Source organism: Engraulis encrasicolus, chromosome 16 (genome assembly GCF_034702125.1).
Source record: "Engraulis encrasicolus isolate BLACKSEA-1 chromosome 16, IST_EnEncr_1.0, whole genome shotgun sequence".
In the NCBI taxonomy this organism is placed as follows: domain Eukaryota; kingdom Metazoa; phylum Chordata; class Actinopteri; order Clupeiformes; family Engraulidae; genus Engraulis; species Engraulis encrasicolus.
In genome coordinates this window covers 15,855,338-15,881,634 of record NC_085872.1, presented here as the reverse complement: position 1 = coordinate 15,881,634, position 26,297 = coordinate 15,855,338, and the positions used below count along the sequence as shown (strand labels likewise).

At 45.9% G+C, this 26,297-nt stretch overlaps 1 protein-coding gene across 4 annotated transcripts in view; it reads right to left on the bottom strand.

Moving 5' to 3' along the window:
- Positions 1-5,028: 5,028 nt before the first annotated feature.
- Positions 5,029-26,297, bottom strand: part of tnk2b (tyrosine kinase, non-receptor, 2b) — a 62,121-nt gene continuing 40,852 nt past the window's right edge. For 3 of the 4 annotated variants that reach the window (XM_063218865.1, XM_063218862.1, XM_063218863.1), the window contains exons 5-17: positions 23,452-23,604; positions 21,999-22,276; positions 21,411-21,537; positions 20,890-21,036; positions 20,504-20,598; positions 19,222-19,416; positions 18,338-18,429; positions 16,213-16,691; positions 14,321-15,124; positions 13,797-14,132; positions 11,041-11,136; positions 8,870-8,997; positions 5,029-5,334 (exon numbers count right to left, since the gene is read on the bottom strand). In XM_063218865.1, coding sequence (XP_063074935.1) covers positions 5,121-5,334; positions 8,870-8,997; positions 11,041-11,136; positions 13,797-14,132; positions 14,321-15,124; positions 16,213-16,691; positions 18,338-18,429; positions 19,222-19,416; positions 20,504-20,598; positions 20,890-21,036; positions 21,411-21,537; positions 21,999-22,276; positions 23,452-23,604 — 3,144 coding nt within the window. In that variant the 3' untranslated portion in view covers positions 5,029-5,120. Of the gene's footprint in view, positions 5,353-8,869; positions 8,998-11,040; positions 11,137-13,796; positions 14,133-14,320; positions 15,125-16,212; positions 16,692-18,337; positions 18,430-19,221; positions 19,417-20,503; positions 20,599-20,889; positions 21,037-21,410; positions 21,538-21,998; positions 22,277-23,451; positions 23,605-26,297 lie in introns of all 4 variants that reach the window. The other variant, XM_063218864.1, reaches the window with a different exon arrangement.

Below are 26,297 nucleotides of genomic sequence, written 5' to 3'. Positions count from 1 at the left end.
CCAAGTTTCAAGTTTCAAGTTTCAAGTTGGTTTTATTGTCAATTTCTTTACATGCACTGGTCATACAAAGAATTTGAAATTACGTTTCTTGCTTTCCCATGCAGACATAGACTAATCTAGGTAAGGACATAGACAGTATAGACATAGACAGTACTCATACATGGACATAAGACAGTATGGGCATAGACAGTGCTCATACAGACATTTAAAGTGCAAGACTGGACAACAGAAGACTTGTAGAGAACATACATTAAGAGGAGGTATTTTGTTGTGCTTTTTCTAAAAGTCCTTTATAGCGTTCTGACATAGTAATAGTAGCATTTGAAGAAAAATAAATATTAAAATAGGTCTATCAAGTACACCAGCAGCAGTGAGTGAGTGTGTGTGTGTGTGTGTGTGTTTAGTGCAGGTAGAAAGTGCGGTGTGCGTCTGTGTGTCTGCGTGTATGTGTGTGTGTGTGTGTATGAGTTGTGTGTCAGTGTGTGTATGTTTGGGTTTAGTGCAGAAAGTGCAGTGTGCTTGTGTGTGTGTGTGTGTGTGTGTGTGTGTGTGTGTGTGTGTGTGTGTGTGTGTGTGTGTGCATGTGCATGTTTTGAGTTAGTGCAGGTTGAAAGTTCAGTCACAGATGTAGTAGTGCAGGTGGAATGTTCAGTCGCAGATATGGTGGTGGGGATGAGGGGGGGGGGATTGTCAGTGGCCTGGCTGGCTAGAGGCTGACAGTGGAGGGAGAGTGGGTTGAGTGTTCGGTATCTTGATTGCTTGGTGCATCGAGCTGCTTGCAAGCCTGGTGGTATGGGAACGGAGGCGCCTGTACCTCTTTCCAGAGGGCAGGAGGCTGAACAGTTTGTGTGCAGGGTGGCTTGTGTCTTTGATGATCATCAGTGTTTTCCGGGTGAGGCGTGTGGTGTAAATGTCCTGCAGGGAGGGGAGTGGTACTCCAATGATCTTCTTCGCTGTGTTCACAACAAGCTGGAGTGTCTTCCTGTTTTTCTCCGTGCAGCTTCCTCCCCACACTGTGATGCAGCTGGACACGACGCTCTCTATGGTTCCTCTGTAGAATGTTGTCATGATGGAGGGTGTAGCACTTGCCTTCTTTAGTTTGCGCAAGAAGTAGAGACGCTGATGGGCCTTCTTCGCCAGTGATGTAGTGTTGGTGGTCCAAGAGAGGTCGTCGCTGATGTGCACTCCAAGGAACTTGGAACTCACTGCATCACCGTCGATGGTCAGTGTTGGCAGTTGTTTTTGGACCCTCTGAAAGTTGACAACAATCTCCTTGGTCTTGTTGACATTCAGCAGGAGGTTGTTGTCTTTGCACCATCTGGCCAGCAGGTCTATGCTTGAAAGTTCTGTAATATCTAATTGGAAATATATCTTTAGTTGACATCGAAATGGCACTAAAGAAATGAAGAAAACCATAATGAAACCAAGCCCCGAAGATGGCAGTGAAATTGTTTTCAGCTTGGTCCATAATGACCTGTGCACTGACTTCACCCATACTTCCACCTATAAACCTTTTGCAAAAACATTAGAAGGCTTGTTCATCTGTTATTTAAAGTAAAGTGATAAGTGAAAGCCCAACTGGGAAGCTCCAACTCCCATTGTCATTGTGACACAACACTCCACAGCACACAAGTGAACCACCTTGCCTCACCCGTGCAAGGGGGCAGCCCCCAATGGAGCCTGAAAGGGAGCAGTGAGGTAGGATGGTACCATGCTCAGGGTATCTCAGTCATGGAGGAGGATGGGGGAGAGCACCATTAAATTACTCCCCCCACCAACCTAGCGGGTCGGGAGTCGAACCGGCAACCTTTGGGTTACAAGTCTTACGCCCTATCCGCTTAGCCATCTCTCAAGAAAGCAGATCATACATTCCATCTATTATCATGCACATTTTCTGAAGGGCAACCCATGGATGCCCTACTCAATACTTTTGAGAGGACAAGAGTTTCTGTTACTATGACATTACTCTTTTGAAAGTAGTTACCTCTACATCATGAATCTCAAGTTGTGGCCACTGAAACAGTCACTGAAGACAATATTAACCGCAATGTTTTGCTTGAGAGGACATTCTTTGTGGTGTAGTGGAGCCAGGCCAGATCTAGAATTGAAAATAAGGACAGTCAGGCCGGGGATTGCAATAGATCTACATTAATAACAAATAATGGGATCTTTTCAGAGGCCCAACTATCTATCTGGGCAGGTCTGGCTCTTGGTACATAATTGCATTGGTGACCTTCATTGTCAATGTTTATCTGTATTCAAATTGGGATGTGACGCGAAAGGAGTTCCACAAGTGCTGAAGATGTTTTCGAGTTCTCTATGTCGACTTCAGAGAAAGAGGGTCCCAATTTTAAAAGTAGGATTTTAACAAAAGCAAAACTTTTTCCTAATAGAGCTGGTAGTGCTGTCGAAGCAGGAAATTGCATAGTGCAGATGAAAGCTGTTTGAACAACGGTGGAAAAGGAAGTCTGACTATGGCTGCTTGCTTTAAAAGCAACCTGGTGATGTTAAGTGTCACAGTATGTTACAATGCTCCAAAGAAGAAGAAGAAAAAAGTTTTTTTGGATTTAAAGTGTTTTTCCCAAAATTTGTCTGGTGTGTAGAGAAAGAACAACAGACATTCATGGAAAAAGGATAAAAAATAGTTATTTTAATAAAAAATACATTTATATGTATATATTTTTTATATAAATTTCAGAACGACAGCACTATGCCACAATTCAGACACCCAGGAAAATAATTGTACAACCATTCAGAACAAACAGGAGGCATAACACGCTGAAGAGAGGAAAATGAAAACAAGAACGCACAGAAACAGGCAAATACTGGGCGACACCTCAAGGTCATTTCAGTACTTTTACAACAGCAGCTTGGTACATATTTAAATTGAGAATCAGGTAAGACTGGGACAAAGTTTCACTTTTTTGTTGATGCACTCTCCAACAACGGGCATACAATGTACAGACAGACACACTCAACACAGTTGAGCACATAATCTTCCTTCCTTTACTACACACATCAACGGAGGAGAGCTGGTGGTTATTCTGGTGATGGGAACAGTGGTGCTTACAGTGTTCTGTCGAGGCTATTTGGTCAGGTAAGGAGACAGTGAGAGTCCCTCCATGGGCAGAGGAACTTAGACTGGGCAGAAATAAGGTACACATAGACAAACCCACACAGGTCCCTGCATCTACAGCGGTCAACCAATGCTACTACGAAGTGTGCCCCCCCCCCCCAAAAGAAACCCCAACAACAACAACAAACAAACAAACAAACAAACATTCAAACCTAAAAGTGTGAACCTTAACACACATGGACGGGAACACGCACACACACAGACAAACAAATGCCATTGGCAAAGAACTGGACTTGTAGGCAGGGCATGTATCCAAATTGCAGCAGACCAGAGGAAGCTAAGTGAGTCTGCTAACGGAGCGGACCGCGGTGGCAGGTTGGTGAAATACCGGCACCATCACGGCAGAGCTGCTCATTGACTTTCCTGACTGAATTACAACAGTTGAGTATATAATATAAAGGCTTCCATGGGTCATCAGAGTCGCCCTCTTCCTAAAGGGCTGACATGACCAGAAAGTATAATCCACTGTAGCTAGGATTTCACTCAGCAGCCTCCATATCACCTATGGGGAGCGTACCTATGTTCCCTGGGTCCTATATTCCCCGGTCTTTGTATGGGACCAGGGAACTTAGGGCTCTTTTTCTAAAAAAGGGTTCTATGTTCTCAGCATTGTATCTAACCCTTCCCAAAACCATCCCTAAACTTAACCTGTCAGTAATGCAATGTTTCCGAGTTTTCAAATTGTGCCCTTCCCAAAACCTTCCATAAACCTAACCTGTCAGTAATGCAATGTTTCTGAGTTGTACATTTGTGCACTAACCAAAACTATCCCTAAACATAACCTGTCACAGGTGCAACAACAACCTGCGCATTGCCATGCGGCAGCAGTCTACTTAGAAGCAGCAGGGAACATAGAACCCTTTTTCTTAAAAAACTGTCCTAAGTTCCCCGGTAGCGGGGAACAGAAGACATGGGGAACAGAGGACCTGGGGAACATATTAGGGATAACCTCCTCCATATCACCTATGCTGCACTAGGATTCAATGGATGCACTTCACTTTCCTTACCAGTCTTACAAACTAAAACAAATAACAACACAGACGAGGCTGTTAAATGAGGGAATCAATCCGCCTCTGCTGAAACTGAATACAAAACAGTAAAAGACTCATTTATGGTCTGTATGATTGTTTGTGCTTGGACACACTTCAGCAGAAGATAACATTAGAACAGTGCTGGTATCTTAACTGTGCTTGAGTGTTTAAATATTAATACTGTAAAACAGAGAAAACAGTAGCAGTGGGCGCTGTACTTCAAAACTCTGCGTTACACTGTTGTGCTAAAGGCTTCATATACGGTTGCTAGGTGGGTGGTGGAGGACAGCCCATTACAAAGAAAAACAAGTTTTGAGTTTGAGACCTTGGTGCCTAGCCAGAAATGGGAGAGGTCACAGGAGCAGCACTGGAACAGAGCATCAGGGAACACAGTACGATAGACATGCTCTCAACAAAAACACAACATAAAACTTTTTTTAAATTATAACTTAAAATCTTCCATGGTTTCCGACACTAACTTGTGTCATCCTTTTACAATACACCAAATAAAGTGTCATACTTTTAAAACAGAAAAAAACAACAACTGCTCAGAGCATATCTGATGCAAATATACATGTATAAGCTCAAAATATGATCTTCATATATATATATATCGTCATATATATATATACACATACACACAAATGAGCTTCAATACCTCTCTCCATCAGAACATATAGATCTCTTAAAGGCAGGGAAACGAGGCCAATCAAACGGACCGGCTGTCCTGAATTCTGCCCTGATCTCCCGGTGGGATAAGAAACTGGGCTGGCTGAACTTTGGGTCCTGCCGGACAGTAGCGCAGCAACAACTGGTATCCAGCAGGGGGCCTCAGTCAGCGGGGGGAAATCCTCCACAAACGACACCCGACAGTCACAGCAACTCCCCCTCTTACTCTCTCGCTCACTGTCACACACACAGTCTCTCTCTCTCTCTCACACATACACACACAGTCAAGCACACTTGTGCAGTGTGAAAACAGTCTTGTTAAGGAGGGAAGAGGCAGTGTGCTGGATTGGTGGCCTCAGATGCTCTGAGAAGGGCAGAGGGTGCCACAGTCCAAACTTCTCGTGTCGCCGCCCGGCTCCGCGCCGCACCGCTCCACGGGGACGGTCACCATCAGTAGGCTGTGGCCAATCAAGTACATGAGGAAGACAAAGTCCAAGTCTGGAGGACGGTCATCGCCTGAAAAGGCAAAGTGTTATGTCGTCAGCTACTTCAAAACACTTTAAAGTTACATTTGGAAGTTTTTTTTACATACAATGCTGGATCCAGACAACCCCCTACGGAGACAGGCTAATAAAGTCAGTGAGGGTAAATCCTCTCTGTAAAAAAACATGTACAAGTCATTTACCTAGAGGTGTACTGCTAGTTCCACCATTGCCATATAGGGAAGGCAGTGGGGTGGGTAGAGCTTAATGTAAGTGTACTTGAGGGAGAACATTGCATTATGCCTAGCTGGCCCAGGGTGTGCATGAGCGGAGCAATCACCACCACACAATGAATGGCTGCTGCTGACACGACTAGACTAGAGCTGCAGAGCTTAGAGAGAGTGCTTGTGAGTGATTCTCTAATTCGCCTACACTTTTAAGTCCGTGGATTTTATTTGGCAATTCCACTAACTATTAACTGCATCCAATGATGTTTTGGACATTAGAAAACATTTATCTTTCATATAATACAGAAAGTGTAGACATAGCATTATTTCCCTCAGCAAGAATGAATATTTAATACTGGTTTTGGGCGTTTTCATGCCGTCCTGTTTTCCAAATGTCAGATTCAGTCTTCATATTAGCATGTAAAGAAACTTGTTTTGCCCAAGACGATTGCAAATGTTGATTCACAGTAATCATCACAATATGACAAAACTGTCAGAAAGACCACTGTACTTTCCATTATACATGAAATTTACCATTTTGTGTGTGTCCACGAAAACTGTGTTAACCGTGTCACGGTCTGAAACCTCCTCCATAAATCAGTAATGGTTTGGTCTTAGGCCATACGAATAACATCACGTGATGTCATAACCTCTTTGGCAGGATACGGCAAGACTTTTTGGTAAATTTTGAGCTCCATCCTTCCATAATTTAATCCATTCTTTTTCATGTTCTCATAGCGGGAAAATTGCCTGTCAACTGTGTTATCAACATATTCATAAGAATCTGAATAAGAAATCACATGTAGAAAAACACAGATAAAGCATACAGATACATGAATTGATTAAGGTGTTGTGGTGGAACTTCTGAGGTCCTCAGTTAGCACAACACCATAAAATGGCTGAAATGTCAACGGTGTTACCGTCAATGGTGTTACAATTAAGTATGACAGTCAGGGTTGCCAGATGAGACTGATGATTTCCAGCCCAAAAAATTATCAAAATCCGCCCTAAAAACCCGCCCAATTCTATTGATTTATATGGCAGTGGGAAGGTTTTTCTGATAGATGCCATTTTTACCCGCACACGGCCATCCTAAGCAGCCCAATTGGGCGGGAACCAGCCCAATCTGGCAACACTGATGACAGTTGAGGCGTATGTTTTTGGCAATTTATATCCATATTGACAGACAAACAAACAAAATAATTTGTGTTCTAGGGAGATGGGTTTGTCTGCTCTGTTTTTTTTCTCCTAAAAAAGTGCCGACTTGTTCCCCTGCACTGTTGACCGTAACACAGTTGAGTAACACCGTTGACTGTTTTGAAAGTGTTTTTGCGCTATTGATCCCTTATGTGTTGGAAAAATCCTATGAACATACACTAGGGATTATCTCTGGAGAAGGAAGTCTTGTGTAAGGAGGGTGACTATATTCAAATCAGACGTTACAGGGATTTATGATGAAAAATGTGTCAGTCTGTATCACAGTGACTCATAAAATCCTACTTATGAAGCTCAACAATCACATTTTCTATATCAGTTGCTCAGATTAATGACAACATTACTACTAAGGGACATAAGCACTTTCAAACATATATTGTTTCAACTCTGTAGTATTTTTATATATGTTTGAAATGACATAGTATTTGTCCATAACACTGTTGACAAAATAATTAAGCAAATGTTCGCTTTCATTAGAGTATTTACCAAATGATTTAAGATTAAGCTTGGCAATTTGTTTGTTTGGAAACTTAAATATATACACTATGTAAACATCTAGGTCATTTAGTTGAAAAAAAAATACTGATAATTGACATTTTGCTTTTGCCAAAAGCGTAGGGGAATCGTAGAATCACTCTTATGTGCTCATCAGCACACCATTCCCCGGCATGCTTCATTTACCCTCGCCATCACACTGCCTTGCCCTACCTGGACATTTCCTTAACCTAAAGTAGTGTTTCTCAACGGGGGCGGTACAGCCCCCACGGGGACATAGGGGAGTCCTAGAGGTGCGTTGAGAAGGATACCGTTGAGAGAGGGCAGTGCTTTGTTGTCATTGGGGACATTAGTCCATTTAGATTTTTTTTAATAGTAAGGGTGGCGTTGGCCTGCTTGTGATGAGGTTAAGGCGGCGTTGGCAGGCTTGTGATGAGGTCAAGGGGGCGTTGGCAGGCTTAGGATGAGGTCCAGGGGGCATTTGTTTTAAAAGAAAGTTAAGAACCACTGGCCTAAAAGACTGATTTAGCTATGCTGCAGAAGGGCCTCTAGTTATGCATATCCACTCAGGGGACAGGAGAAGCATGGATAGGAGGCTGCTACGAGACAGAAACACATCTAAATGTGACTCCCAAATAGCAGCCGATGGCGCAGAGAGATGATGACTATTGGGAATTTATTTCTTGAAATAAAAAGAATACACTGTTGTTGGGTATAGTGCAATGGCGGCAGGTGATGCAAGAATGGCTTGGCGCCTGTTACTGAACACGTCGCCTGTCAACACTGTCTCACTGAGCTGAGAGCATTTTGGGGAGCACATCTGGGACATGGCACAGAGGACAACTCGTACAGTAAATCTTGAGAGAAAGGCCAGACTGGTAAGACTGGCACCTGAAGGACTGGTAAAGATGTGGAGGCAGTGTGTAGGCGAGCAGTGCTTCTGACAACCTGTCTAACGGAGTTGGAATAGCAGCATTAACACATCAGCCCGCTGCTCACAACACAACACAACACAACGGCTCAAGTCCAGAAGTTTCACTTGGTCTCAAAAGACTACGGCTGCCGCCCCCAGTGACTTCCACTAATTCACCTGCACTTACGCTTCAGCTTTACACACTACACTTATGACAGACAACATGGGAATGGAAGCACAAATTAATACATAGAGCAATTTCGGCAGACGGCTCTCCACTGCCCAGAAAGATTCCCAAAAGCATACAGAAGCACCCATGAGTAATGTGAGGCAGAGAAATTGAAATGATTAAAGTCTCACAGACTTCTCCAAAGCCGCAGGCTGCCCGTCTGGGGGAACTTGGCGACATACAGTAATGATCATTTCTGGAGTGCTGTGACTTCCTCCCCTCCCTGATTACCCGTGAGCTGAACTGGGCTGAGGGAGACGGCGCACCGACACTCAGTGTTGCCAGATGTGTCTAATCAAATCCCGCCCAAAATGCGCTAAATTTCAACAAATTGCATTGATTTCTATGGGCATAAAACTGCAGAAAAAACGCCAAATGGCCAATCCTTCCCCTTTTTACCCGCAAACGGCCATCCCAAGTAGCCCAGATTGGGCGGGTAACCGCCCAATCTGGCAACACTACCGACACCAACCTTTGCTTCACAGCGCCATAGGAGTCCAGCAGCTGAGTGCTGGCCAGCTCCAAGTTCCAGTCGAACATCTCCAGGAGGTTAAGACACTCCACCCGAGACTTGAGACCCAGACAGAAGAGCTGCTCTACCTGCAACACCACAAGGAGCATTGGAGGGAGGAGGGGGGAGAAAAGAGAAATAGAGAGAGAGAGAGAGAAAGAAAGAAAGACAGAGAGAAAGAGAGAGAAAGAAAGAAAGTAAGAGAGAGAGAGAGAGAGAGTAAGAGAGAGAGGACAAACATGCTTCAGATAAGGAGCCATTTGAGAGCAAAAAAAAATAGCCGATAAAGACAGAAGCACAAGTGCAGTATACAGCAAAATCTTATTCCCTCTGAGAGACAGACATGGGAAACTGTGGACAAAGGATATCAGTGTGGAGGGTGAGGCTACAATTACTGTGCTGTGAGTTTCATATCTATAACATGGAAACGGTAAGGGATAACAAACATGTTTTAGATAAAACAATCTGCCTCGTAAAATAGACGGGCATTATTCAATTAACCCATTTTAGCTTGATACTGTACAGCGTACACGTTGTTTGACCTTTGGTGCCTGGAGCGACATATATATACGTTGCATTCATGCTCTTGAGAGTTGAGCTTTTTTAAAATGAAAATTGTGCATATGTTAGAGCTAAATGAACACATTCTAATGCCAGATGATGGTCCTGGCTTTTAAATGCAACTTATTTCATACTTTTATGTTCTTCAGAGGCTGAGATATTTAGGTTTGAATAGGCAGAGGGCGCCTTTTCCCAAAAAGGGCTTAGGCATTCAGCAGGTGTTTTTTGCAGGTGCTCTAGGCTAAAATGGGTTAACATAAAAAAGGACTCAAAACACATTTTCCTGTAATCTCAAATTCATCATCAACGCTTTGTGAAATGAAATGTGGGAAAAAGAGGTAGCATACAGAAACATCGACTTATACCAGGAAACAAAATGGGGGGAAAGCTGCACTTCAAGACATGATTAGATGTAATGGCACAGCACGCCCATAATGTGCGATTCCATGATAGCCTTCACATTCTCATCTCATGCCAAAGGCTTACACGAATGACATGTGAGGCAATCCCAATAGAACCCCAGGCCCCTGTACGAGCACTAGCAGACCTCCTGTGTGCAGACAGGAAAATCGAAAGGCTGAGTGAAACTATCAATGGCATTTAATCAGCAGGTGTGGACAGCAGTGGAGTTAATGGGAGCCAGCAATGACTCAACAGTCAGTAATACACATTCCTAATACATTTCAAACACATGAGCGCTGAGCAATGTGGTGCATCCTCAGGTTTTTTTTTGTTATTGGTGTATTAATCTTAAGGCTTCAAGTGTAACGAAAACCAATAAGGACGTCCATCCCATGAGCTCAGAAACACAGTTGACCAGCTGATTTCTGACATGTAATTCCTTAAGTATATAGTGTTGTGTTGGGCCTTAGTCTGACTAACTTTTCATAGAATTGCCGTTTATCTGATGTCACTTATACTTACCTAAACAAAAGGCGAATGTAGCACAAACTTTAGAAGTAAAAGAGGTGTTACTTTCTCACCTCAGTCTTAACCTGTCCACAGGCTAAATTCAGCATAATCAGAACAACTTGGACAGAAATAAGATAAGGGGAAGGCCCTATAAACCTCCCGCTGCTCTTCAGAAGTCCCATCGCCCATCACAGTGAGCTCCTAACCTTGGCCAGAGCAGTGGTGCAGGCAGCACAGATAAGCAGCCTGTCAGAGATTGTAAGGACATCCAGAACTTGAGGAGCACCCGGCTCATGGATATGCTAAACAATGTAAATTGACGAATAACACAGAGGTTGGTTGTACTTCTACCTGAACAACTGCACTAGAATAAGGGGGCCATGGGAGTCTGAAGTATCCCTGCTACCTATCAGGGATATGCAAAGTTGGTTAGATTAGTGTATCTCCGACCCTAATCGTGGCGCTAACGGTAGGGCACTCGCCTACTATAATGCGGCTGACCCGGGTTCGATTCTGGCCCGGGTCCTTTACCGACCCTTTCCCCGTCTCTCTCTCTCCCCCCTCTCGCTTCCTGTCGTTGTCTTCACGGTCCTATCATAATAAAGGCAAAAAAAGACTCCAAAATAGATATAAAAGAGATTAGTGTATCTTCATCTTACCTTTAGGAAATTCACAGCCTTCTGGACATTCCAGCCGTGATTCTGTAAGGCGGCCTGGCACTCCTCCATGGTAACGCCGTGCACCACTTCCTGCACCTGAAACACAGGACACAGCACAGACACCTTTCATTTGCCTGGCGACGCCATCCAAAGTACTCCACCCAAAAATTTTGGCTCCGCGCCTAGTCTGGCGAAACCCTCCTAGCTCGGTTTGCTCACTGTTTAGCCAATCAGCAAACAGTTGAGAGTGGTGACGCAGAACTCACCCGCGAAGTCTGTTACTGATTGGTTAAGGTAACACTATGCACACGTTTGCTTTGTTATTTCTATGCTTTTGCGACACTATATCGTAACAGTCGTGCTAATAAAGCACAATATGGGTTTTAATTTGAATTCGGAACTCCAATGAATTTAAATGACAGAGTAAGATCAGACCATCTCCCACCCTCCACTGGAAACAGATTCCTCTTAGTTTTCGCCAGACTGACGGAGTCAACAGTCGGCTTTCGCCTAGGCTAACCTTTCACCTCCTGACACACAAACGTGGACTTTTCTAAGTGACTGAGCGACCTCATTTCTACAGAGTTTTCAACGACTGTAAAAACAAAATGGTGCCATACTATGTAACTGTGGTGCAGTGAGTTGAGAATTCTGAGAGCTGCCAGAGGCTGGGCTTAAAGCACGACATTGTTCATCACACGCACAAGCAGTTTGAGTGTATATTCTGTATATGCCAAACAAAGTCACTCAGGAGCAGGTGACACATGCCACCGCATCGGTACATAAGGTACTCTCTCTCTCCCCGGAGCTGTTCTCTACTAGGTAGTCTTCTCATCACCCCTCTGACTGACAGCAAAGCTTTGGGCAATCATCACATCAGAACTCCATACAGTCTCTCTCTAAAACTGCTGTTCAGTTTAATTTCTCCTGATTGCAAGAGATGCTGCTTGAAACACCTGGAACGACTAACAAAAACAGGCTGACGAGAAAGCAGGGGATCAAATACAGTAGATGAGCACGAGGCCATGATGGCAGTTGTTCAGACTGAAGATTTCCTGGTGGTTAATATATACAGCTGCAGTCAGATGACAGGTGTATCGTACGACTCCTTGTTTTGGACAGTGATGGAGAACATCCTGTGGTGGTAAATTCCAAAAAGTGACACTCAGCATTGGCAAGCCCTACTTTCGAAGACACAGCTGAACAATTGTCTGAGGGATGCACATCCCAATCGCTTCCCGTCACAGATGGCAGTTGTGGGGCTCTTCACAAGGTGTCAGGTATATTGAGCATGCAAGGTAGAAACTGAAGAAGAGGTGAAGATCTTAGATTTAGTACAGGGCAGAGTATAGTCCACCCACCACCTTTTTTAAAGCGAGATGACGTTTATGGAACAGAAGTGACTGCTGCTGTAAGATTGGAACAGCTAGATGATACCTCTTTCCAGCAGGGTCTAGATGGCCTACCGCAGTGATTCTCAAAGTGTGGTCCGGGAACCACTAGTGGTCCGTGACAGAGCTCAGGTGGTCCACGAGGGGATTTCTATTTTACCAAGACAAGCTAGGAGTAAGCTATATTTGTAACATAATTACAAAGCTAAACATAGCATTTCACTACAATAAGACAGGCTTGTGAATGTGGATAAAAAAGTAAGTGATCTACATCGAAATTAGCAATGCCAAATTAGCACCCATCAACAACTGTCAATTCAGTTGACAGGCGGTCCCTGAACATATTTTGAGGGGACAATCTGGTCCTTGGTCTGGAAAAGTTTGAGAAACACTGTCCTACCGGTATAGTGCACTGCCAGAGCGGTAGCCTGCTCTATTAAAATAGTAATTTTGGCTTTTTATCGCTCGAAATCTCAGTGGTCAGCAACTGACAGCATGGACCTCCCCCCTCCCAGGGGTCTGATGTCTTACGCAAGTGCTCAAACTGAGTGTAGTATGGGATGAGCAGCGAGGCACTTTGGCCATCACATTTGGCAGTCAGTAGAAATGAAAGTGAACAGAACCTAAGGGGAACCAGAATCCAAGTCATGCTGTTCTGTACTGCCCCCTACTGACAATACACACAAAAAAATCTCACAGCTAGTCCTTCTTCATGTGACAGAAGAAAACCCAAGATAAATGTGTTTAGCCAATAAAAGATTATGGGTCTCATAAACACCCTTGAGTCGTAATCATTTTGACATTGCCTGGAGCGAGGTATTTAATGTGTGCTATTTTAAGCTGCAGTCTGCTCCAGTGGGACCAGCAGACACACCAGTTTAATTCACTGCACACACAGCCTACAGGCATAATATGAAGAACATCATTGTACCATAATAACTGTTTATTTGTACTGCTTTAGATTTTAGTAATTAGACTGACAAACAAGCACTATTTACAGCAAAATGTATTTAAGTAGTAACATATGTGACATAATTTAAGTTAAACCACTTAATGTGGAGGCATCCTTTGAAAAATATAAAAATAACAAAAAAATAGAAGTGCAGACCTCCGCCAAGGAAGCTGCTTGATAGAACATTTGACTATGTTACACCCTTAGTCTTTCTGCCTTCTTTTTGTAGAGTTAGAAACTACAACAAATAGACAGACAAACCAACGCGACCGAAAACATTACCTCCTTGGTGGAGGTAAAAATGAAATACACATTGGCAGAGAGAATATCACTTCCATCACAACAAATTTTAGAGAGAACTCTGCACTGAGCCTGTCCCCCTCTCCCCCTAAAACAAACCAAGAAGTCCTCACCTGCCGGACGCGCTCCGAGGTGTTCCCCCCCGCCAGCCCCTCTGTGCACGGCCTGGCGGGGACAAGAGAGCTCTTCACGGCCCCTCTGCCGGCCCCGCAGCCTGTGAGGGTGCTGTTGTTGTTGGAGGAGAAGTTGACCTTGAACTCGCCCTGCAGCTGAGGCTGTTGTTGCTGCTGAGGCTGTTGTTGGTGGACCATGGGCCTGACGGTGGCCGTGTTGACCTGACGTGTTGAGCGCTCCTCCAGGCCCCCCGAGTCGGCCTCCTTCAGGAACTTGTCATAGCGGTCCAGGTAGGACGGCCGCTCGGGTAGGAGGTAGTAGTGCGTGTTGCTCACCTGTTAATAGAATTGTATAAAAATTATGAAAATCTAACTCTATATGTCTTGTAACCAATGTAGCTGTAAGGCTGTTTTCCTCCCTCTGATCAGAGTAGAGTAGAAGCGCTAAAACGTATTTATCTTTGTCTGAGTCTTTGTGTTGAGTGCTTTTCTTTAATACAATGTAATCATTATTTTAACATCACCTTCTTGCCGTCGCGCACGATGGGCAGGATGCAGGGCCCCTTGACGCCGGCCTCCTTCTCCTTGCCCTGCGCTGCTTGGATGACCTTGGGCGCGGCGTATTTGGGGTCCGAGGCGAAGCTCTGCGTGGTGGGCATGAGCTTGCCCGGCGAGGTGGAGAGGAGGTAGGTGGAGCCGGAGCCGGTACCGGTACCGCTGACCAGGCCCCGCTGCTGGGGGGAGCCCACGTGCGTGAGCACGGCCATGGGGCTCGGGGTGCGCGAGCCCGGCTGCGACAGAGGGTCCCGAGGGGGGATCTGGGGCGGGCAGCACTCCTTGTTGTCGTCCTCGGCCCCCGACACTTCCCCCGACCAGCGGGTGGTGGTGTAGTCCGAACCCCCCCGCTTGGCGGGAGGGCGGCGAGGGGGGATGGGGACGCGAGGGGGGATCTGAGGCTTGCCGCCACCAGAGTCGGAGTCGGCAGCAGACAGGACGATCTGGCGGTGGAGTTCCAGGCAGGGGCTGGACGGCGATGGACCTACGCCCCCTCGGGGCACGTTCAGCCGCTTCATGCACTCCTGCTGCAGCTCCTGGAAGATCTCGGCCGACTGGGAGAAGTTGGAGCCCTGGCCGTGGCCATGCCGGCTGGGCAGGAACAGGTTGTCCTCAAGCAGACCCCCCCGCTGCTGGTCCAGCAGTGCGTCCCCAGTTGGGGAGCTGGGAGTGTGACAACAACTGGCACTCCGACTGTACCCGTGTACCCCGTACCCATGACCTTGTCCTTGACCTTGACCTTGCTCGTGGTCGAAGCTGTTGATGGAGCTGACCTAGAGTGGAGTAGAGTAGAGTAGAGTAGAGTAGAGTATAATTTATTGATCCCGAGGGAAATTAAGGTGTCAAGTAGCATACCGTACGTACATAAATACAGAAGAAGACACAAAAACATCACACACAACATTCCACATATACACTCACCGGCCACTTCATTAGGAACACCTCTCTACTGCTGGGTTGGACCCTCTTTTGCCTTCAGCATTGCCTGAACTACCTACAACAATACTCGGGTAGGCTGTGGCATTCCAACAAAGATAAATTGGTACTAATTGGCTCAAATTGTGCTGAGAAAATATCTTTATGCCATTATATCCCCAGCCTGAAATGTTGATGTAAAGCAGGGTTGACCCATGTTTTCGTGTTGCTGACGCCAAATTCTGACCATTCCACTTGAATGTTGCGGTAGATATCAAGACTCATCAGACCAGGCAACATTTTTCCGATCTTCTAGTGCCGGTTATGGTGAGCCTGTGTAAATTGTTGCCTCATTTTCCTCTTCTTAGCTGACAGGAGTGGCACCAAATGTGGTTTTCTGCAGCTGTAGCCCATTTGCCTCAAGATTTGATGTGCTGTGTAATCAGGGATTCTCTTATGCATACCTCGGTTGAAATTAGTGGGGTTTTTTTTACTTAATGTTGTCTTTGTATCAGCTCAAACCAGTATGGCCATTCTCCTCTGACCTCTGCCATCAACAAGCCATTTTTGCCCACAGAATCGCTGCTCACTGCATTTTTTTCTTTTTCGAACCATTCTTTGTAAACCGTAGAGATGGTTGTGTGTAGATAAGCCATTTCTGAAATCCTCCGGCACCCACAGTCATGCCATGTTAAAAGTCATTTAAATAACCTTTCTTCCACATTATAATGCTCGGTTTGAACTCTATCAGATCATCTCGGTCTCGGCCATGTCTACATGCACAAATGCATCGAGTTGCCACCATGTGATTGGCTGATCAGAAATTTGCCTCAATGAACAGTTGTAACAGGTGTTCCTAATGTAGTGGCCGGTGAGTGTATATCCACCATACATACTGTATATTCACAGGTCAGATCTCTCTTATCCCACTCACACACACACACACCTCGATGTCGTCCTCGTCCTCGTCCTGAGGCACGTCGTCGTAGGCCGGGGGCGGGGGCAGCGGCCGGGCATCCCAGTCCACCACCGGGGTGGGGTGTAGCGGGCGGGGGAGCGAGCCTCCAGACGGGCTCTGGGGCGGCGTTCGGTCCAGTAGAGACTCAGCCTCCATGGCCAGCTTGGCCAGGGCGGCGATCTGGGCCTCTACAATGGGGGACGGCGAGGGGGTGGGGGTGGGAGTGGGAGGTGGGGGCGACTCCTCATCCCCAAAGTCAATGAGGGACACCTCGCTGATGATGCCGCCGCCCCCGCCGGGCGTCCGGGCCCCCCCGTAGGGCGAGCGATCCCCCAGCTTGGTGGTGGCCGAGACCCAGGCAGCGGGTTTGAGTTTGAGTCCCTTCATGCTTGCCTTTTTGAGCGACAGCTTTCGAAGGGCAGACGTGGTAACATCTTCATCGTTGGCGACAGCGTCATAGCAAGGCTCTAGAAATGCATTACAGAGAAAGAGAAAGAGGGAGAGAAGGGCGGAGAGAGAGAGAGAGAGAGAGAGAGGGGGGGAGAGAGAGAGAGGGAGAGAGAGAGAGAGGGGGAGAGAGAGAGAGAGGGAGAGAGAGAGAGAGAGAGAGAGAGAGAGAGAGAGAGAGAGAGAGAGAAAATGAAATTTCTATGGGATGACAAGCAAGTAATGGTGGCTTTACGTGAAAGTGAGTGCCCTTGCTTCAGCTGATAGACTTGCCATCCCATGTGGGCCAGCCATGAAAGGGCCCTTTTGAAGAAGGCACACTTATCCTGACAGACATTTATCACCGTGACAAGGCCATGATAGCCTAAAAAACCATTAAAGCAAAAAACCCATTGAATGTGACGTGTCATTTAAGGGGCCCCGAGGTATAGGTTATTCAGTGTATAGCGGGCAGAAACACTCTACTGAGCACACACGGCAGATGATGGAACTGTCAGCTGCATTCACGAAACCGCCATTTATGGACGCAGGAATACAATGAGGATCTGGGGGATCAGCCGAGAAAGCACAGCCTTCGCATCGCAGCACTCTCACGCACTCTCTCTCGGAGGAGGTCCCTTTTCCCACATATGAAAAATCAGGTCTTATGAAGAAGAGCCAGTAAAATGAGGGATTAGATGGGAGATAGGGGCTTTGGAGTGCCTCCGTAGAGGCTTTTCATATTTATAGGCAAGATTAGGGTGCTTTGATGTGGTGGTCAACTCGTATAGTTTTTTTTCCCATCACTGGTTCAGGGGTGCGTTTCTCGACAGCGTCGTTGCTAGCTAATTTAGCAACGTGCTTGGTTACAATGCAATTTCCCATTGGAAACTTAGTAAGTTGCTAACTGGTTAGCAAGGATGCTTTTGAAGAAAGAAAACGGGGTCCAGACAGACACAAAAGCCAAAACAACGACCTGCCACATAACACACATGGCTCTGTGGTCTGCATTTCTTACTGTGTTAGAAATGGCAAAAAAATAAGCAGTAGGCCTACACACATGCACAGTGATGGTGAGGGAGAAGATGAGGAGAAGAACTAGAGAGAGGAGAGGCTGTACCTTTGAAAAGGGGTGCTAGGAGAGAACAGAGGGGACAGGAGCAGTGGGAGAGGCCGCACTTACTCTGGGCCAGCTGAGGCGGAGGGGGGTAGCGAGGGGGAGGCCCCCCTACACCAACGTCCCAGAGAGAGAGAGAGAGAGAGAGACAGAGAGAGAGAGAGAGAGAGAGAGAGGTGGCACAAGGACAACAAAAAAGCAGAAATGATTGGAATACGTAGATCCATAATGACAAATACGGATCAACAAAACAAAGACGGAGAGGTGCCACGATGTGCAGCCAATCATGTGCGGAGAGGTGAGCTGCAGATTTTCATAAGAAATATCAGCAGAAAAGAGACACACAAACAAGGAAAGAGAGAGAGAGAGAGAGAGAGAGAGAGAGAGATAGAGAGAGAGAGAGAGAGAAAGAAAGAAAGAGAGAGAAGTTCACGAAAGGAAAAGATCCACAGAAAGGCAGTAGGATTATGTGCCAAAGTGATAAGAGGGAAATAATAATGGCTTTTATCTCCGGGTTGCATTTAAAAGCAATAAAAGACGGCTTTGCACGCACACATGCGGGAAACTCACTTCTAGCTCTTCCTGGCAGCTGAGTGGGTCTAGCTGCATTCAAGTCCAGGCCAAGCACATCCGGAGGGTCCATTGGGTTACTTAAATACAGACTGAGAACAAAAACAAACCCACACACACACAAACAAAAAAACAAACACACACACACACACAAGTTCTTTAATAAGTAAAGAGTTCTTTAATATTTAAATAGTCTAGTAAGCCAATGGCGCAAACAAGGGCGATGTTTGTATCATTGAAATGTTTTGGAAGCAATGTTTTGACATGTTGGTGTTGCCCGGTACAGCACAGATGAAATACAGTACTTTTTCCCCTTTCAATGTGTGTCGTACCGTAGCTTAGTGTCATGTAGAAATGCTCAGGTAACACCATGAAAAACTGCTCTCATACTGCCCTCTAATGGTAGCCCATCTTTTTCACTATCCAGGTGTAGACAAACACATCATAGCCTCTCACTGCAGATGGGGTCATCGGTGGGCCAATTCACTATTTGCTGAAAATACTCACCTACATCATAACAACATTGCTATGGCAGTACAGAGACATAGCGATTACAAGACATAGCTATTACAATTTTGGTGACAGTAAGATTATATAACACAGGCTCTGAACTAAGGGATTAATGCATAGTTATTACCAGCTGTGAAAAAAAATACTGATACTCTCATTTGCACCTTACATACAGTAATTAACTGCCAAAGCGCAGGGGATATGCATATGCACTGATCTCATTAGATATTTGACTGGGTACTGTCTGTGGGATATGGCTACAGATTAGAAAATACATAATACAAAAGGAGATTTATTTCCAGTCCAGTACTTAGTCTTCTTTCAGTGTGCCACTAACTAATATTTGCATACAGTCGTAATGTGTGTGTCCTCACTCGTCAATCTTGTCGGGTGCCCCCCAGCAGCGCTGCGGGTTGGTGTCTCCGTGGCCCGTGTGGATGAAGCTGTTCTTCAGGGGCCGGCTGATGTCATGGGCTGAGAGGCCGGCCACCGAGGTCACGGTGTTCCGGGGGAACTGACCGACCTTCAGCGTGCGCTTGTTCTGACCCCGCCACCAGTAGTTCTCCGCTCTGCACGCACACGCATGCATGCAGAGAAGGACAGGTAGATAGACAGCAAGACAGGGAGACAGAGCAACAGAAAGAGATGGCAGCAGCAGGTCATTTCCATTAGTCTACCAGGAGGTACCTTTCTTCAAAATCACAGGTGTAACAGAAACGGCATAAACTGTGTGCAAGAAAGCAAAAGTATTCCAGGAGACAGAAAGTACTCAGAGGCTACAGGACGTCTGAATGTAATATTGTGGGTGACCAATGATAAGAAGGTTTCATGAAACAACTTAGTAGGCGCAGAAATGTAAAGTGTACAAGTCTATCTAGTACCGTAAATCAGAGTTGAATAAAGTAGAAGTAGAAGTACTCAGATGTAATTAAAACAGCAGTAGTACGATAAAATTGAAACCATGTAATATCATACCACTAGTGTGGAATTGCATCTGTTTTCCACTTTATACAACTCTGCCATATATATTGTATCTTGGATTTTGTATACCTATCTACTTGGGCTGTAACGATACATTAAACTCACGATTCGGTTCGTATCACGATTTATGACCTACGGTTCGATACACCCCGCGATTTCACATTTGCCAACATTTTAAAATAAAATTATGAATAAAAGCTATTGTAGTTTATAGGTAGAATAGGTTACACAAGGCCACTAATGATTTTAACCCCTCATCGCAGCACTATGGCTCTCTGTAATGTCACAGCAATGTTGTTATGATGTGGTTAAGCATTTTCAGCAAGTGAATAGGGTCGCCGGCGACCCCTGCTGCAGTAAGAGGCTACAAGGTTTAAATATAACAATGAGGACGATTTGAAGCTCGGAAGCACTATAACTTCATATCATGTGGTTGTTTTCTTGACTGATGGGTAACAAAATTTTGAAAGGACGTATCACGATACTGACTCTTTGTATCACGATTCAGTATCGTGACTCTATGTATCGCGATTTCTCGGTTCGATACAATATCGTTACAGCCCTACTATCTACCTCACAGTTCACCACTGTTACTAAAATTAAACATTTACATTAAACAAAGCACACAAATGCTTAGCACACTAACAAAACAATAATCAACGAAGAACCACACACCTGCCCTCTATGATGGTGATGACATCATCCGTGAGGATCAGCAGCTTGTCTGGCTCATCAAAGTCTTGTAGAGCTCTCATATCCGTTGGCATTGTCTGAGGCAGAAAACACACATGCACACATACAGAGTCAATTATTATTAATGTTATTACTAACATTATTATGGTTAGCGCAAGAGTCAAATGTATCCTGAAAGCAGCATTAGCTCTAAAGCGGTAATGGATAAAATCTCACTCTCTCTCTCACTCTCTCTCTCACTCACTCACTCACTCACTCACTCACTCACTCACTCACTCACTCACTCACTCACTCACTCACTCACTCACTCACTCACTCACTCACTCACTCACTCACTCACTCACTCACTCACTCACTCACTCACTCACCTCCACCAGAAATTCGCGCAGGGCTACGAAAGTGGGCCGATCATCAGGCTTCTGTGCCCAGCACTGCAGCATCACATTATAGATGTCCTGAGGGCAGTCCTCTGGCTTTGGTAACCTCTCGCTCTCCTTATCAATCTTATGGAGAATCTGTCAAGCACATTTACACATCTTTTCATTAAAAGCATTCAATATCTTCTGATTTCCGTAGCCTCTTTACTGCAGATGGGGTCGCCGGCGGGCCTACTCACAATTTGCTGAAAATACTCAATTACATCATAACAACATTGGTATGACAGTACCGGGAGCCCTAAGTATCATATTAAGACATAGCCATTACAATTTTGGTGAAAGTAAGGTTATAACATAGGCTCTGTGCCAAGGGGTTAAAACGGGAGATTGAAGCAAATTCTGTGCCGTGTGTGTGCGTTTGTATGTGTGTGTGTGTGTGTGTGTGTGTGTGTGTGTGTGTGTGTGTGTGTGTGTGTGTGTGTGTGTGTGTGTGTGTGTGTTCACGTGACTACCTGGCTGCCATTGAGACCGAGCCAGGGCTCCTGTCCGTAGGTAAACATCTCCCATAGCGTCACTCCGAACATCCAGGTGTCTGTGGCGTGAGAGAAGGTCCGCGTCTTCAAACTCTCAGGTGCACACCTATGGTACCACAGGTGCATTCAGACACAAAACGAACACACAAGCCAATGAGATCCTGACATATATGAGAACATCAAACATCAAAGTTTACCGAGTTAATAACTCGCTAGTTACTAATTACATACTACATAGTAGATAATCTTGATTTTTTCCCCCATTTGCGCTGTCTATCAGCACCATGTTGACATTCGTTGTCCGATTAGCACTGATAATGTGCCAAGGATAACACTCAACTTAGTGATGTTATATGGACAAGGCAATCTGTTGTGAAATTTGTCTAGTCTGCAAAAGTAAGATGACTCCCCTTTAACAGACCTATTTTAAGAACAAAAACCCTGTCTTAAATTCAGGACAAAACGGTAATCCCCCTCATTCACATGCAGTATACCGACAATAAAGCAAAGCTGCTGAATTTCGTTCACACAAACACACAAGCTCCTCCGTCCGTCCTTCAGACTGACCATGCGAATGGCACCTTGCGGTGCTCCTGCATCACATAATGGTCGTCGTTCTGCGGCAGCGCGCGCATCAGCCCAAAGTCCCCGATCTTGACGAGCTCGCCGGAGGCCAGCAGGATGTTGCGCGCGGCCAGGTCGCGGTGGATGAAGCGCTTGGACTCCAGGTAGGCCATGCCGTTGGCGATCTGGATGGCGTACTGGCACAGCGTGCAGATGAGGAAGTAGCCCTGGTTCTTCCTGAGTCGGTCCAGGAGGGAGCCCAGGGGGGCCAGCTCCGTCACCTACAGGCCAATAAGGGACGGAGGAGGAGGGAGGGCAGCGGAGGGAGAGAAGAAGGAGGGAAAACAAACTTTAGATATGGAAAGCAAGGTGAAGGGGTAGCAGTGAAAGGTGGCAGGGGTGGCAGTGTTCTCTGAGGAACAAGCTTTAGATATGGAAAGCAAGGTGAAGGGGCAGCAGTAAAAGATGGCAGGGGTGGCTGTATTCTCTGTGTGCTGTTCCACAGTAACCTTGAGGGCAGGGTAGCCTGGCTCTCGCGAGACCCCTAGTCAGGTTAAGGGCAGGGTGCCTGAGGTATGATACGTGCTGTCAGTGGCGTGCACAGACATTTTTGGGGGCATGTGGAACTTCCGGCTGCCTTATGCTATAGAAGCTATATATATTGTATCGTCATATCCTTTTGATCATCTAGCATGTGTAGGTAATCATGACAACATGGATCACAGTACATTGTTGTAAAAATAACTTAATACAAATGAAAAAAAATAAACAACTTCCAAATAGGGCACTTTTTGTTCAGTAAGGCAAAGGGACAGGTGCTTTAGCACTACCTCGTCCCTAACTGTGCACGCCTATGCGTGTTGTTGTGACTGATGATGTTGAGCAGGCAGGCAGTACCTAGCTGCACGCAGAGATAATGTCTACATCCAGCGGGGCCAAAATAACCCCCTGCAGGCAGCGAGCATGTGAGAGGATACCCAACACCTCCCCAACCCACTGCCAGTCCCAGCCAGTCTGTCACCCACGTCTCACCCTCAAGGCCTGTGCATATCACTGGCCCTGCTCCACCACAACCACATGGGACGCACACATGCACGGGTACACACGCGAGCACCAGTCATGCCCAAATGAACGATGTCGATGCACGCACATAAAATGTATACACATGCACACAAACACTTACCTGACTCTTGCCATCTGATATGCTCTCGCATACCATTCAAAGTTCCACCCGCGATTCATGATTGGCTATACACATTTCCCAACTCAAGCGGTCTCACTGCATTTCAGATAGCTGTGTGAGGCATGGGAACGCCCCGCGTGACGTAGCCGAACGCAGCCAGATGATGTAAATCAGGTTACACAAACACATGCAAAAGCACACACACGCATGCACGCACACGAAAGCAAAAATACACAAACACACACACACACATTCACAATTCAAGCATCGCACCATTTTCATGGGGTGCGTGAGGACGACGCCGTAGAGCCGGATGAGGTTCTGGTGGTCCAGAGAGTGCATGGCGTTGACCTCTCGGGTGAAGTCATCGAGCGCGTCCGGCTGGTTCAGCACGTCCGTCTTCAAACACTTCACCGCCACATTGATCTGGGGCAGAGATGGGGAGCAGCAAGAGGTGAGCAGGGGGGGGTGAAACAGAATCAAGAGCATCTTTGGACAACTGCACTCTTATCTGTGTGTATTTGTGAAACAGTGGGTTCACTGAAATCTTTGCATACAGTCGTGCATTTCTTTTCCCCTTTTATCCCGTTTCATATTCTGTGTTGTTCTGCGAGTTTAAAATGAACCCCAGGAACTGAGTGGGACTGCGTTAGTCTTGTAGTGCTATATAGAAAACCAGTCCCACCGCCTGCTGTTCACCCTGAGCACACACATCAGATATCTGTTTGTTTCTGACAAAACATTCAAGTTTGTTTTTGCGGCTTTCGTGTAGCCTGGGAGTACCCATGCTGCCTTGCGCATTCTTATGGCGTTTGCCGCCAGACAAGCTTTCGTGTTGAGTACATTGTGTTGTTCAACTTCAAGAACTCCTCCAGTTATGTACTTTTTTTTGCTGCACCAAACAATAATAATAAACAAGTGAATGAATAAATACATAAATAAAGAACTGAAATGAAGAGTTGACTTCGGGCTGTGGATCAGGATGCCAAAGAATTCATAATGGGAAATAGTGTAAAAAGTCTCAGTAGGCACAACAGGCAGTACAGTATATGCTGTCGGTAATGCAAACAAAATGACATCAAAGAAAATAATAATAGAAAACAATATCCAATATAAAAAATATCCACTCAAAGCTCCAATAGCTCCAAAGAGATCCAATAGGTGATCCACAGACCAGAATCAGTTTATGAGAACAACCAATTAAATAAAAAATCTCTCATTCAAACAGTGTGTGTTCTGGTGCTTAAAACACACATTAACAGATGAGGACGTTGCTCTTTCTCTGATAGTTTTTCTTTAAAGCTCTCTTTACCCCTCTGTGGGGGCCTTTTTGCAGATTTGCTAGCCAGCGATGGATGGATGGATGGATGGATGGATGGAGAGTGAGTGCTGGGACAGTGGGCCGGGCGTATCCGATCACAGCCCTGTCTGTGCTGAGCAGGGCTGTGCAGGGCTGGACTGGCCATCTGGCATAACGGGCATTTCCCGGTGGGCCACACACCCTCGTGGTCACCTATTTTCAGAAATGTAAAAAAAGAGCCTTCAGCCAAAAGTGCCTGGGCCCATTTTCTCCCCCAGTCCAGCCCTGTTGCTGTGTAAGTGCTGTGTTGGGCCTCCCACCCTTCCTTCGGCCAGGCGGAGCGCTGGGCTGCTCTGTTCACACGACCCCTGACCAGTGTGGCCCAGTAGGCCCACACCCACCCCCCTCCCCAGAGAACACAGCTGGGACATTGGTGTGTGAATGTGAATGTGAAAGTAAATGTGCGTGTGCGTGTGCGTGTGTGTGTGTGTGTGTGTGTGTGTGTGTGTGTGTGTGTGTGTGTGTGTGTGTAGGGAAGCCGAGAGGGCGGGACAAAGGGGACAGTTGTCCCGGGGCCAGGGACAGACTCGGCCCAAAATTGGGTTCTCATTACATTGTATGTATTGGGTGAGGGGGGCCCTTTCAGTTGACTCTGTCCTGGACCCAGCCAAAGCTGTCAGTGGTCCTGTGTGTGTGAATGTGTGTGTATGTGTGTATGAGCAAAAAAACTCCTGTGTGTACATGTCTGGGTGAGAGGACAATGTGAGTGTGAGTGAGGTGACCGAGGCCAAGAGTGCCACAGCTTGTGTAAGAAGAGTGCTGCACATGCTCCCAGGGAAGTCAGCTCGCCGCAGATGTTCCTCTGGCTCGTACTGGCAGGCTTTAAAACAGCGGGATGACTTCACGTGAAGCACAGCTGGAGGCGCACCGTGGGGATTCACACTTAAGAACACATCTGGGGCTGACAGCAGACCTTCTGTCTTAGCCAAACGTCTGAGCCAAAATACACAACCTTTACGGATATTGATTTGGACCTCTCTCTCTCTCGAAAAAAAAAGTAGAGTAGCGTTTCTCAATGGGGGCGCTACAGCCCCCAGGGGGGCGTTGTGGAGCCCTAGGGGGGCGTTGAGAAGGGTACAGCTGACTGGGGGTGGGACTTAGTTCCCATTGAGGAGGCTATTTTATTTTTCAGTACTAAGGGGGGCTTTGTCAGGCTTATGATGAGGTCAAGGTACCGTTTGTTCTAAAAAAGGTTGAGAACCGCTGGTGTAGAGTATTTAAATGTAAGATAGAGTTTGCTGTCGCTGCTGAGAGAACACCTGGCTTCAGCCACACGGCTTGGCTGGTCTTACAGTAAGTCTCATGTCTGGCCACTTGTCTTTCTCAACATCAGCAGTCATCGTCTGCTGCCAGAGTATGAAGCGCCAAGCCCTCACTTTAAGGCTCTCAAAAGAGCACTTTCCTGAAGTACTTCAGAGTGGTTTTCCATTTTACTGCCATACTTGCGTTTTTAAAAAGCTTGACAAACTGCCAAGATACATCTTTTTACATCTACAAAAACTAAATTAAAAGTGCAGAAAACCAAATGTACTATACAGTACTATTGTCTATGTTTAACAAAGCAAGCGTTCAATTTGACACTGAGTGAGTAGAAATCTAATAAAAAAAATGTATATTCAAGATTAAGTTTGACAATGAAGGAGGTATTACCTTGCTAGCATTAGCATTCGTTAATTGTGCCATTACAATCTTAATCTTAGACCAGCCCCATTTTCAAAACCTTTTAACATACTGTAACGGCACACTGCGATCGTGTTTG